Below are 15,218 nucleotides of genomic sequence, written 5' to 3' on the forward strand. Positions count from 1 at the left end.
CACACACACACACTGGTAGGCGTGTAAAAGATGTCAGCCTTAGCAGTATATCACTTTCTTCTTGTCTTTATCCTTCCATCATTCTTTTCCTCTTTATTTTCACTGCTGAAACCCTCTAAATCACCCCCCCTACCCCAACACACACCGGCAGCTCTGCTGTCAGATAAAAGATTTGCCTCAGAGCATGTGAAGGGAAGGTAGGGAAAGGCTGACGAAAAAGAAATGAAAGATATTTTGAAGTGTACCCAAGCTGCAACTTCACGGGAAGGCAGTTTATTATGAATCCATCAGTCCTCAACCTCCTCGGTACACCTGAATTTCTGAACCACGGTGGTTTGACAGTTTTTACTCCTAGAGGGAGATGGAGAGCAGCAGATCTGCATGTAGTGTTATTTGGGTTGTAACTGTGGGTTCAATGTTGTTGTACATTTTAATAAAACTTCGAGAGGGCATGAGATCTGCTGCCAGGAGCCTCCTCAGGTCAGAATGTGCCCTCTTGATGCACAGGCATGGGTGGTGTGTAACATATAGATATTTACACACACACAGTTACGGAAATCTGAGTCTGAACACTCAGTGGAAATAACCCTGTTCTTCTGTTTCCTTATTTTGCAAACATCCAATCCTGGTATAATTCGGCCACACTTAACTTATATAAATGATAACCTTTTAGTTATTTTTCTTCCCAGCTTCTGCTTCATCAGATGATTGCAGTGTGCTGTCTTTCATGCAAAGCATTAAACAAACCCCCTTACATGTTTGATCAGATGTAAAGACAGCTGTGACTTACTGGGATGCATATCGTTTTCTAAAAATGTTAAACAGAAAACATGCGTGTCAACATTTTAGTGGAGCAATAATAAGAGACACATCATTGAGACACTTGAGCTATAAACTATTTGAGAATATTGCACATATTTATATCATCTCTGTCATGGTGTCAAATATACTAACACATGCAGACTGCCAGCCACGCTGCTGCGCCACAGATAGAGGAAGATCAATTATCTTCTACCTCGGATAGGTGGAAAAGTTCAAGCCTCCATTGCTGTTCGTTGTTTTATTTGTGGGTTTGTCTCCCTGCTGCCGTAGAGACGGACGTGTTGCTACCATGGCAACCGGGTCCTTAGGAGGGAGGGAACAGGAGGAGACACGCAGATCGGCTGATTTGTTTAGTTTGAAACTGGGATGGAAGGGATCGCCTGACCTGTTCCCTAATTGGAAATAGATTAAATGTTACGAAGCACTTTGAATTGCCTTGTGTTGAAAGGTGCTATATAAATAAACTTGCCTTGCCTTGCCTACATAGACAACTCTGCAATGTAATGCTCCCTAAGGAGAACAAAAAACGTTAAAGTTTACAACTCTGATTTTAGCAATATGTACTCATTTACTGTCCATGAGTAAGATAAGAAGATCAATATTAATTTAATTTTCAAAACATAAGTAAATGCAGTGGATAGGGAGGCTGTGGCTCAGTGCGTTAGTGCGCCTGATCTAGTTAACTACTAGAAAATGACTGAAGGTATAATGTTAAACTAAATTTAAAAGACAAAAAAAGACTTTGGAGGGAAACAGTTGACATTTAGATAACATTACTATTTATGCCTTTTGTTGTTTATATCTTAGCCAATTTTACCCAGCCTTTAACAAAATACGTTTTCATGTAGAGAATGTTATGATCTTGAAACCAGCGCAAAGAAACAGAGGATAGTTTACTGCATTTGATCACTAAATAAGGCCACTAGCAACTCTTAAATAATGTTCTGAATTTAATAAATTGGTTTCTTGTCGAATGTTATTCCCAAATAGCATGAAGGCCTTTGGTATCGAGCCTCTGATGTGAGACACTTCTGTAAATCGGGGCTTAAATAATAGATATTGGAGAAGGCTGCTCCGCTCTGAATTCTCAGCTTTGGTCTACAGGTGGCAGTGTGGCTCCGCGTTTCGGCACCTCTGACTGAATTTGACTGTGTCTGCTACTTTCTTGTGTTTATTAACTCTCTCTCTCTCTCTCTCTCTCTCTCTCTCTCTCTCTCTCCATCTTATGCTCCTGCTCATTCTTTTTATGTCTCCCCTTAAGTGTTGTTGCTTCTCATTATCTCTCCATCTTTGTTCTTTCTTTTTTTCTCCTTGTCTTCCTCCCTTTGTTCGAACATCCATGTGGTTGTTGAGGCTTAAGTAAGGAGGGAGAAATGGGGGCTTTTTCCCCCACCCATAGTTCATTGCATGATATCTCTGGAGGCTTAAGCAACCTAGAGGAAATAATTGCAGTAATAAAGACCCTTATGGTAATAACTTCACAAATGAACGGATCAGATTAGAGCTTTGCTGTCTCCCTCCCACTCTGTTTTACAAATAAATGAGCTTTCTGCATGTAGCATCCGATATTTGATGTCATGGTACATATTTTACAGTTCTTGCTGCGTGTTTTAACAAAGACTGTGATCTCTTGTTAGTACTTTGCCTGTGGAGCAACTCAGAACTAGTGCCACAGGGATGCTGTATGTGTACACTAATAAAACAGAAGCAGAGTAAGAAAAAAGTTAAACATGATAATCAAGTCTTAATGGCTAATTTACACAGTTTTAAAACGAAGCAGAAACAACAAAAGATCAAAGCAACATAATATCAAACTATATCTACCATCCACTGATAATATTGTGTGATTTTCATGATCTATGTATGTTTAAAAGAGAAGATAAAGGAAGCTGGTGAGGTGTACGTCATGGGTGATTTCATTTCTTAAAGTGAGTGCTGAGCACCCAGCACTCCCAACCCAGCACTCCCAAAACAGTAATCCCTCCTGGTCCTGCCCTTTACCTGCCATTTCATCTTTTTCTTCACTCTGTCCTTTTCCCCTTGAAATCATAACTTTACAAATAAATGATCTTCACAATACTGTTATCTAAGGTAGCATTTTGTGATTGTTACTTACCAAAGCAACTGTATGTACAGTTAGCTGCAGCTAGGTAGCCAAACACACTCTTAGTTTGAACACATATTTATGAAAAGACCATTAATATTGCTTTGTGTGGCTTTTACTTTATTCAGTACCATCAGAGGATAGAAGACAAATAATGGTTGTATGACATCATAATTGTTTTGTTGATAAGAATATTGAAGCAAGGGAATATTTGTGAAATGGGACCCAGCATCTCAAAGAAATTGGGTACAAAAACAACTTTTGATGACAAAATGGTGTCCTTCTGGTAAAAACACAGCTTTTCTTAATAATATACAAATATTACGCTAAACTAATGGCATTTGTATCCTTCTCTTTGCAGGTATGCCGTCCCCCCTGAGCACGGCAAGCGGCTGGAGAGGTTAGCACAAGGTGAGACCCTTATGATGCTTTCAAATGATGATTTCCATTTGTTTTGTTTTTTATTTTACTCTTCTCAGCCTGCTTTTGCTTTGTAAGTGAAGCGCTTCAGACCAAACACATTCTTCAAACTAACATGCACAGTACACATGCCAGCACACACCCAAAGCACACTCCCTCACAGGAGAATAGAAGTATCACTTCTCAACAGCCTCACTCCTTTTAAGCAGAACATTCATAACACTTTTAAGAACCCTTTACCACTCTCAATAAACAACCTTTTGGCAGTTTCTTGTCTTGCTGACACGCCTGTCCTCGCAGTGAACACTGTGCTACACGCTGTGGGCCACACATTGGATTTCATTTGCATGTATGAAGGGGGTGAGACACTCTGATGTCTCACTTTCTCCCCACATACACAGACATTGATTTCCTTGTCACCTGGCTGTGCTAAAATGGAGCCTGAGAAGGATGAGCAGCTTGAAGCACTTAGTGGGTGCAGTCACTTGTACTAAAAATGTCAGGAGAGGCTGAAGATGCTGAATGTGAAGGAGAGGCTGGTGGAACTGAAGCCAGCAGCATCGAATGTTTAATCTGCAAAATGAGTTGGAGGAAACATACGAATCCCTCACAAAGTGCACTCAGTTGGGACGGTGCATGGATGGATTATTGTTCATGTCATTGGCTTTTGCCACTGCTATGTTTTCTTCCTATGTTAACAAAACATCAAATGTTTTACTGAATTTTCTTTGGTTCTGAATCCTGAGAATCTTGTGTGACGCAGATAAATAATGCTTAAAAAGAAATAATCTCCAACCCCCTGCACCTCTCTCCTGGACGTAAGAGTTCTCCTTGCGCCACTCCCTTTTATTCCCAACACTCATGTTCTCCTCCTCCTCCTCCTCCTCCTCCTCGTCCTCCTCCTCCTCCTCCTCCTCCTCCTCCTCCTCCTCCTCCTCCTCCTCCTCCTCCTGCTCCTCCTCCTATCCTCTGCTTTGATCAATGAGGATTAACTTGTGTAAGGCAAGTTACTCAGAGTGAGGTATAAGATGTGAGGATGATGACGGAGAGTCGCCCCCATCCAAACTACATTTAATAGACCAACCTTTTGTCCTTGTTGTGAAGAGCTGAGAAAGAAAATCAATAATCACCAATGCATAGCTCCTGTCACTCACAATCCTTCTTCTTTACTGGAGTGTCTGGAAAATGTGCACAATATGTGACTTGTGATGGACAAGCAATATCTGAAAAGGAATAAATAGTGTACAGGTAATATAAAAGGTAATATTAAATGGATAATTTACAGTGTTATATATATATATATATTTATTTAAGCAATAGCTCACGACAGGCCGTGGTATATGCTCATTATATCACAGCTAAGGGGCGTGGTTCGGCCCGACAAAACGGTTACCAAGTGTGGCAATATGAAAGAAAAATACACACTCTAATTTAAATTGTTTTTATTAGTAAATAATGACGTTCAAAATAAAATAGTCCCTCCGTTGCCTTCTGCACGAAACATAGTGCGAGGTGGTTGCTATGCAACAACACTAACAGCTAGCGAACATATTAGACAGAGAGCGTTGATCCATTATTTGGCTATTTATTTACATTCATTTGTATGTTGCCGTTTATTGTGCACCCACTGAAAACCTGTCCAGCATCAGTAGCATGGCTTACGAGGTTACTTGTATAGGTTGAGGTTGTTCTAGGCTGTTGCTTGGCGTGGTCAGAATATTGCTCCACTTTCTCCGGTCCCCGAGATTCGGCTTCCAGTAGCTCTGGAGAGAGCTTTCGCACCTGTGGCCATTAACGGTCATAATTTCTCTGCTTTGTTTCAAGACCCGCATCAGAAAGCTTTTGAATGGTGGTACTTTTCCAGTTGGTCTACCTGCTCTTCACGTAGCTCTGCATGTCGTCGTTTAGGTGCTTTTTTTTCTTGAGATAGGCACTCCTCAATCCACTCCTCCATTGTAAGACCCCCCCGGAGGTCGAAGTTAATCTTAAATGTTTCCATCTTATGCTTTGTAAGTTTGTTTCGTAATGGAAGAAATTTAAATATATTTATAAAACTGACAAGTCAAGCAATCTGATTGGTCGATAGCGTTTTTGCGGACCTCTTTGATTACAGATTTGAAAACATCGTTGCTTGCTTTAAAAGTAGCACAATTCATTATGTCAAACCTTGTTAAGTATCTAGATATCCCTGCCCTAATGCCAAAGGAACTGCACACTGAATATGTTTTGCCGTTTGATGTCTATGTCTGGACCGCTGCGTAAAAAGGAGGGTTTCTGCCCCGTTACTTCTCCGCTGCTTTCTTGTTCCAGTTTCAGCCCAACTGTATACTGTTTTTCTCAGGCGCGGAGGGATACTGACTTGTTGTGAAAAGTAACTTAGAATTCTACCCGTGGTATACGCTCAGTATATCACGGCTAAGAACCAATCAGATTGCTTGATTTGACTTGTCCGTTTTATAAATATATATATATATACAAGATAATTAATAATATAACTAAATCACAGTCATCAAAGACTGTGGGTTGAACTATATTACATTACATGTTACTTGTTAGACGCTTTTATCCAAAGCGACTTACATACATTCAGTACTGTGGACAATCCCCACAGGAGCAATTTGGGGTGAAGTGTCTTGCCCAGGGGCACAACAACATGCTGACTGCAGTGGGGTTTGAACCTGTGACCCCTGATCCCAACACCAAGGCTCTATCCACTGCGCCACAAGCCTCCCTATATAAATACACTTACTGTCATAGCAGGGAAATCACAAGTGTAACTCTATAAAACATCTGTGTTGCTAAATCCTGACCATCAACAGTGAGAGAACCCCATTTCCTTTCGCCCTAACCCTCTACTCACACCACCACGTCCACAGAGGCAGTTCCAGGGTCAGTTCAGAGACTGAGCCAGATTGCAGAGGCACCTGCTCTAGGAACTGTAAATAGTTTGAACTCTGGCCCCAACCTTTTGCCTGGCCAGCACCAAGAGCCATTAGCCTCATTCTTTTTAGTTGGTTCTTTCCTTTCCACTACCTTTGACCCTTTGTATTTACTAATCCATCCAGATGGGATCACATTTAGTGTTACTTCTTTAACCTGTTATTTCCTGTGGTGGCTAGTCAAATGTCTGCTATGAGAGAGGCCCATTATACTGACCACTTCACAGTCATAGGAAAATAATTAGCTAATTGAGACAATCATATTGTATTATTGTAAGCTTATTAACCAAATAGTTATTTATCTGGTAATCTTAACACGTTGCTTGAATCAGTGAAGCTAATGTTTCGTCAGTATCTTAAGTGCAAGATTTAAGATGAAATTCAAGTAACGTTAAAGTTTTCCGTTATATACATGGTTATTTCATCATTGTGTTGACTCCCAAACCTCAAAAGATTTGATGAGAGATTAAAAAAAGGTTCAGATTTTATAAATTCAATCCTGAATATCTAGATATTGAAACCCCATCCTTGAAATACACTCAGTAGACATGTCTTCATGTGAGCATTGAGCTCTCAGTCAGTCACATTGCAGCCTTCCTCTCATCTCAGCAGCTGGCAGTGGGAGGAAAGCAATGCCAACGGTATTTAACAAGCATCCACTGACCTATCAAAGCCATCGACAGCACAGGTAGCCAACTGTTTACGAGGTTCTAAAAAGGCAGTTATGAGCAGAGAATGCCTAATGGGGCTGGGACAATGGTCTTGTTACTTAAAAAGTCCTCTCCAAACATTTGACACAGCGACAGCCGCCGCTCCTATTGCTCCTCATCTCCGCATTATTTCAGTCAGACTTTTTGGGTGGTGGTGTAGGGAGGGAAGAGTGCAGGGTGAAGGGTTGGAGGCGGGAACTTACTTTTCAAACTCAAAAGGACAGGATGAAGCCTTTAAGTTAATATTACCCCATGGAGAGCTCAGAGAGCCAGCTGCATTTTAATGGGGATTAATACCCGGGCTCTGTCGGCACATTATTCACCTTTTATCAGCTCCAACAAGCAGGCAGGCGAGGAGAGAACAGAGGCCCCCTCTCCCTCTCTTGCTTTGTAGGGTGGAACAGAGGCTGAAACAATGCAGTGAAAATGAAGGATGAAATGGGTGCCAATTATACTGTCAGTCGCATTAAAGTTTAACTGGGTGGAGGCTTGGATGGACCCTCCTTTGAGGCACTGGCGGGTACAGCCGGTAGAGAGAGGGAGCGTGAGCGATGGAGGATAAATTCTTTCTTTTGATTATGCTGAGGCATTCTGAGTCTCTCCGTCCCCAAGAGCAAAAGTAAGCCTTTGTTTTAGAGAGACAGTTAGAGCTTTGAAAGCCCCAAATGTTAGAGGGGTATATTAAGGAAATGGTTGCTTGTTTGGTAACACTAATGGTTACATTGCAAAGTGTGCTTTTGCTTATATGTGTAGTAGTAGTAGTAGTAGTAGTAGTAGTAGTAACAGTCATCCATGATACAATTTAAATGGTTTTGTAAAGATGCAGATGTTTATTTATGAGTGACCTTGGGGACAAAAGCATTGAGAAAAACCGCACTGCAGTTTGAAACCTCATTATATTGTTGGGATTAATTATAAACAGTAAACAAGTGAGACCATGGTTTAGACAATTGGTAGCCTCTGTCTTTTAATCTTGTTAGTTCTGCTGCTTCTTAAAATGAATAGAGCAATATCTCTATGCACTTAATAGTCCACCAATGCTAAGTAAATCTTCTTCAGGCAAAGTTTTTTTTCTTGGGTCCTGCTGAACAGCATAACAACTTTTGGAAGTGACAGCACCCAGTCCTAGTTCTTTCAGTAGTCTTTCATTTTGCCACGATGAGATCCTTCAGAGGTCCCCAGACATCCATCCTAGAGGCATACGAACAATGCATTGACATATAATGCAGTTATGGGATCATTCCACAATATCATTTTGGAAATCATTTCAATTACACACATGTCAATGGGTAACCGGATATCCGTTTCCAGGTTGTAGGATTACCAATCATTTTGTGAAAACAGCTTCATTTCTTCTGCAGAAGCACATTTTAATTATCAGCACTTGTCTGGCATGCTGTAAATATTAACCTGGCAGTTCATTCATCCTCCAAAGCTGCCATCAAACTTTCTTAAAGCAGCATACTAACACTAAACAGTTTCCCAACATCTTACATTAGAGGCATTAGGAACATTACAAATCTAAATGTATTTAAAAATGGTCAAAAACCTGTATTAACATATATATATATATATATATATATATATAATAGAAATAATAGAAATAATAAAGGGAGCATACAAGTCTGATTGTGATAATGCACGCAGTGTGTAATTGCTGCGAGACTTTTTACACATCCTACTGCTGTGTTTATTGTCATTTTAAAGTTCACCTCTGCCAGTAGACGGGCAGCGACCACAGAGCTGGGATCACAACACCAAGGCCTCAGGAATTATTATGATAATCAAAGACTATCAAGACCAAATGCTGCATTGGTGTCAGCTCCTCACATATAACCTTGAATTACAGATCATCCCCCATTTTTCTGCTGAAACAGTCACCAGCTATTTACTGTCCCTAAACGACACCACCAGGAAGTGTAATTGAACAATTCAAACCATGATCCTTATTGTTTTATCTGCTTTGAAGAAATCAAACATTTTTATGAATTTTACAGAATATGAGGGAATGAAAGGTAAGTATACTGCATTGTCAAAGAGCTTCTGATATTTGAAAACTTCACATGTATGAACTTGAACTATGTTTACTATCTTGTGTTTGCCGTCACACCATGCAGGCTTCTTCCCTGGAAGCTCCCAAGGCTGCGACGCCTTCCTTCGCCACAAGATGACTCTGATTTCTCCCTCCATCCTAAAGAAATACGGCATTCCCTTCGACAGGGTGAGTGACCGCTCGTCCATTTTATTACGTCACCATGAGAAGATAGGTTACCTTTGTTCTGACATAATATCTGTAATTGTTGGAAGCTTCTACTGTATATCCTCACCTCAGCCAGTATTGGTTGAATGACATGTCATAATGAAGAAAAGGCCCTTGCACACCTTTATTTTATATGGGTTGACACAGCGTCACTCATAATGCAATGTTCTTCCCACCCTCTCCACAGCTAACTCAAGTGTCTAGCTAAACACTCCAATGGAAAAAAAGCAATTCACATCCCCTAGACCTAGGTGGACTATAATATATCTATGTCAAGTGAATTTCATATATCATTGCTAACAACATTTACTTGGAATCCTCATGTTAATAATACATAGGATGTAACATAAGTATTTCCCAACTGAATGAACCCATTCACTCTTAATCATTTTCACAGTTACACACACATATACTCAGTTGCATTCAAAAACATTGAAATCAAACAATCAACAAGCTTGAAATATGTCATGTTGTCAAGAGGAAATTAAGTTATAACTTATTACTGGAACAAGAGAAAGGCTCTTTCTACCAGTTCACCTGACTTACTGATTGATCTCTAAACAGAAATAAAATGTGAGGGTCTTGCGTAAAAAGGAGGTGAGCTTGTTTTTGAATGACTCATGACAACATTAGTGAGGTTAGTGGCTGAGCTTTACCGCAAACAACAGCTACTGCACTAATGATACACTGAGTAATGACTTGTGTCTGTCAAAGCAAATTGATTGGCATTATTTTAGTTTTTTCTTTCGTATAAATCTTCACAGTGCTGAAGTTAATGAAAGATTGCAGAAAAAAACTGGCACATAGCAGGAATACAAAGTTCTTTCTTGTCAGAGGAGGGCCCCCCCACACCCCATTTATATCTTCTTTCCCCCCCCTCAAGACATCATTATCACAGTGAACATGTTACTCGTTTCACACCTACAGTACCTACCTCGATTCATGTGTCAAAATAAAACCATCTTCATTCTTTTTTTGAGAGAGCAAAAGATATGTTTGATATCTGAACCACTGCCTTTTAGTAGAGGAAGTTCATCTCCCACTCTCAGCCTCTCCCCCTGTTTCTCCTCTCATGGCTGTCACCTTGCCTGGCTTGATGTGTCTCTTGAATGCCTGGATCCAGGCTTCACAAAGAAGTTGTGATTCAGAGCGAGACATATAGGGCTTATGTTTTGGGGCAACACATTAAAAAGGAATGTGCTTAACTTGTCGTCACATTCTCAGAATAACACTGAGCTCATGGGGAGACACTCAACCCTTGGAGCAGCAATCATGTAAGGCTGAATAAATTCTGCTCGCAAGTCAGAAAAGTTTAGAGAAAAGTTGTTTCAGAGGAGTTGAACTTCCAAAACCTGAATGGCAGTTGTAGTGGAAGTGTGATTAATGAGTAGTAACAGAATATATTTTAGAAGTAAGCCAGGGATAATATTTCCAAGTAATACATTTTTGAGTCAAAAACAAACCGTGAATAAGATGAAGCTAAAAGGATTGCAAGTGTAACTGATCATTCCGGCACTCTCATGCAAGAACACATTACTTTTGATTACAATTTCTTTAAAATAACATGTTCATCTTGAACAAAAACATTTCTCAAGATGTATTGTGTGTTTACATTTTTGTACATTATCTTTGCCACTTAGGAACACCTCTACACATTAAAAGAGAATTTCCAATATATATATGACAATGAGTATGTGACAATTGTAACATGTATTAAGATGTGTAAAGGTATACTGTTTTTTCTCTCTTACCAAACAGATAACTCAGAATGAAGGGGAGTTTATGGTCACCTTTCCTTATGGCTACCATGCTGGCTTTAACCACGGCTTCAACTGCGCAGAGTCTACAAACTTTGCCACCCTCCGCTGGGTGGATTACGGCAAAATGGCTACCCAGGTGAGTGAAGACCGGCTAACACATATTGTTTACAGTAGCAATAACCTGAGGTCAGTGTTACTGTGAAGGAGAACAGACTGTGTTTTGCTGTGTTAAATGAAGCTCTTCAGAGATTATGGAAAGTTATACATTTTCAGATATTTGAAATCTTCAAGTGAAACAACACATATGGAACCTGCCCCCTTAATCTCTACCATTATGGTTTCAGAAAAACAGACATCCTGCAGGCAAATGTGCTATATAAATAAAACTTGATTTGATTTGAAATGTAGACGATACAATTGAAGAGGTTTGATCCGACGTGTGATTCAGCAGAAACGTTTTCCTTTGGCTGTTTGGTTCTCTGAAGGAAAAATGTATTGGATCATATCAAAAATATAAAAACAGCGTCTGGTTCTCTGCCTCACACCATCTGTTACCGACACTAACCGTACCCTCGCATCCTTCCACTGACGCAGGCTGCCTCTTTGCCTGTGGGCTGCTGAGCATGAAATTGACAGGGCATGGGTTGGTTGAGGACGGGAGCCCAACTACAATGTCCTCTGGAAGGACCTCCCCTCCATGTCTCTTTTCCATACATCCCTCTTCATTTTCCCGTTCAGTTCCCCCTCTCTTTCCTAGATTGTGAGTGTTCACATACATGTGCCCCTTATCCCTCCTTTCTCTCTACTTGGCTGCTTGTCAGATTTATGAGGTGCCAGTTTTTAGAGAACTACATCTCGCTCCCTTCTCCCTATTTCTCATTTTCGGCCTTCCTTCTTTACCCATGGGGCCACTTGTAATTTAAGAAGCAGCAGCCCAGGCTCCAGCAGTCTTCCCTTCACCCAGCGCAGTGCTCAAGGGAGCATCCCTACCACACTTGTCTCAGTGTGATAAAGAAGAGTGGTCCACTCTGCACTGCTAATCCGAGTCGACGAATCGACAGCGCTGCACCACACACACTCAGAGGAATATGAAAGAGAACAGCTCGGCTCGAGACAGGCTCTTTCTGCCAGTCCACCTTTTTTTCCTTGGTCCTCCTCTCAGACATGTTTCACTCTCTCGGGGCGGTGTTGTAGCATAGTGGTTCACAGAGATTCTCCCGTAACCAGTGCTTCTTAAATTCAGTCCCAACAGCATTAGTACTGTTCGTCCTCGAGACCTTGAACACATTCAGGCTCCCTCACTCATGAATCGTTCTCGGGAAGAAAGTGAGCTCAATGTCTGCTCACTGGGTGTGTCGTCTGTCAATGAGGGCATATGACCTGTGGGATATTTACACTCCCTGAGTTTTACTGAATGCCTTTACATAAAAACTGATAGAAAATAACAAACAATATCACTTTTATGGCTATTTGTGCTCCCCTGTAAGTGCTGGTTGGCTAAAAGCAGAAACATATGTTTGCCAATATTGGCCATTTCAGCAACTCACAGCAACCATAGTCTTTAAGGGCCAACTTTTTCAGTAGGATGAACACATTAAGACTAAGCCTGATATCTCACAGATCATATGCCATTTTTGACAAACCCAGTGAAGAGGCGTTGAGCCTACTATCTTACTCTGAATGATTCATGAGTGAGTGATCCTGAATGGGACTCAATGTGTTTATCTGGGACATACTGTACAAATGCTGTGGGGACTGCATTTAGCAATGTACCGTTTGAAAGAACAAAAAACACCTACCTTTCATCCCACAGGAAAGGATGATTTTTAAAGAAATAAAACACCTTCTTCGTCAGTGCCAAATACTTGGTGTTTTGCAAGCAGTAGCTTGTTACTACGTGTTTTAGCATTTTCCGTAATGCTGTAATTTAAACTTGACTCTACTTCTAAATAGCAAAAATATTACAGGTTAACTTTTAATAATGCTCTTGTATGCAGAGACTTAAAAACATTGCACTGCGTTTTCAGTGAGCTAGTAGGCAGTCATTTCCACCGATTTAATTTGAGTACAGCTTGCCTGTGCCAGCCACTCGCTTGGCAACAATGAAGTCACTCATTCTCTCTTATTCTTCTTAACTGTCTGAAGCTCCAACAGTCATCTGTTAACTGGTTTGGCTGTCTCCCTCCCGCTCTTGCCCTCACTGTCAGCACCAAACAGGACATTGAATGATGGGGCTCTGGATCAAATTTGTCACTGTCTGGGGGCTGCCAGCACACGGCACAGAAAGGAAAAGAGTGAGCTTGGGCATGTTTCATGTCTCAGTCTTCTTAAATACAAGCTACCCAACTGCTGACCCATCTGTCTGACTTACCAAGCGAACACACACCTGCGGTCAAAGCAGGCATACTGTCAGCAGTCCTTGCGTGCTGTGTGCGCACCGATTTATACTTCTATTATTTCAGACATCGCAATCTCGATTAACCTTCTCTCCAACCTTCCTGAATATGCATTAGGTAGTAGCCATTTCATTTTCTTTTCTAAGTAATTCAGGGGTTAAATTTCTCACTGAGATTGCTTCAAACGGACATGGTTACTTCAATTGACTCAGGTTATACCCAATCACAACATAATGTACCAAGCATCATTACAATGTCTATCTGTGTAATGTCACAAAAGATACCTGGGAGATAAATCCCTTGTTTAGTTTTGACAAACACTCAGGAGTTCATCCTACTTTGATCAACTCTTTAAGTGTCATCCAGTGCTTCTAATACTTGTCAGGTAAACGGTTAAACTAGTTTGTGAGGCATGAACAGGAAATAACACATATGGAGGCGTGTGGCGTAGTGGGTTGTCCGTAGGTGTTCGGATCAGGGGGTCACAGGTTCAAAACCCACTGCAGTCAGCATGTCGTTGTGTCCCTGGGCAAGACACTTCACCCCAAATTGCTCCTGTGGGGATTGCCCACAGTATTGAGTATGTAAGTTGCTTTGGATAAAAGCGTCTAACAAGTAATGTAATGTAATATCAAGAAGGAAGCCACTGCAATAATAGCCAGGATGAGTTGCATGCTGTACTTTCAGTTTCCTGGCAAGTTTGTTATAAAATAGCTTCCCGTGAACACACTGAAGATGGCAAAAAGAAGCTAGCAGATTTTTCCTGAAAATAGTTATGTCTGCTGCACCATTATGTTGCTGAATGTAACCAGCTTCTGTGTTCCGGGTCTGCAGTACTCTCAATGAAAGCCGCTCTCCATTCGTTTGGTGCTCAGTCACACTTTGCTGCCGTTCCCCCCCGGCTGTCGGAGAGAGGAGCAGAAATCATCCTCCCAGTTCCAAGACTAAATCACATCATTTTTTCATCTTGATAGTGAATTGAAGATATCTCACTCCGTCTTATTTTATATTGGTTTGCAGACTTGTCTTATTTTAGCGAACCAAGACTTGCTGTAATTGGACATACTGAATTTCTATTGAACCTTACCTTATGTGCACCCTAACAAAATGCAAGTTATGTGGTAGGCTTACTGTAGATTAAGTAGATAACACTACATAGAGCCAAGGGTAAGTTGTATCCACAGAAAAATCCTCAAATGTTTTATACTTTTCCCAACAAACTAACCATGAACATATGTCGAAATGCCACTTTAGTTTAACACAAATTATTTAACAACTGTTGTAAATTCCCCACAACATCCCCAATGATAACCATTCTCCCATGCGCTGCCATTAGAGGGCAGCCATATTGTGAGAGTGTTCTTGCCACAAGTGAGATTAGCGGGCATTGTTTCATCGCAGTAGAAATATTGCTGACATTTACAACAGAAAACCTCCTCGTCAATGCACCTGCCATAAAGGGTTGTCTAAAAACTTGAAAGACAGACAGGTTTTTATATATTTACATTCTTAAGATCATCTTTCTGGTTATTTTTGTCCTAATCAGCCATTGTGTGATTAAAGCAAGCATGAAGAATTTGGGATAATCAAATGTTCTCAGCCACTGTGGTTTGGGTCAGTCAGGTCAGACTAAAACCTTGTATTGTTATTAGTACGTGGCACATCAATGTGTCCACTGATCCATAGAGATTCCCCAGGCTCGAGGTTTTCTATGGCTCCAACAATTTAGCTTCATTAGGAGCCCAAGTATACTTCAGGGCTCATTGACTGCCTGCCTCGGGGCGAGTTTTTGTTTCCCCAGATCTTA

General features: G+C 40.9%; 1 protein-coding gene across 2 annotated transcripts in view; it reads left to right on the top strand.

The window, feature by feature from the left end:
• kdm4b (lysine (K)-specific demethylase 4B) overlaps window positions 1-15,218 on the top strand; it is a 66,409-nt gene that overhangs the window by 31,139 nt on the left and 20,052 nt on the right. For both annotated transcript variants that reach the window (XM_034213100.1, XM_034213101.1), the window contains exons 6-8: window positions 3,288-3,337; window positions 9,113-9,216; window positions 11,014-11,151. In XM_034213100.1, the coding sequence (XP_034068991.1) occupies window positions 3,288-3,337; window positions 9,113-9,216; window positions 11,014-11,151 (292 nt within the window). The remainder of the gene's footprint in view (window positions 1-3,287; window positions 3,338-9,112; window positions 9,217-11,013; window positions 11,152-15,218) is intronic.

The sequence above is a fragment of the Gymnodraco acuticeps genome, unplaced genomic scaffold (genome assembly GCF_902827175.1).
Source record: "Gymnodraco acuticeps unplaced genomic scaffold, fGymAcu1.1, whole genome shotgun sequence".
NCBI classification, from domain to species: domain Eukaryota; kingdom Metazoa; phylum Chordata; class Actinopteri; order Perciformes; family Bathydraconidae; genus Gymnodraco; species Gymnodraco acuticeps.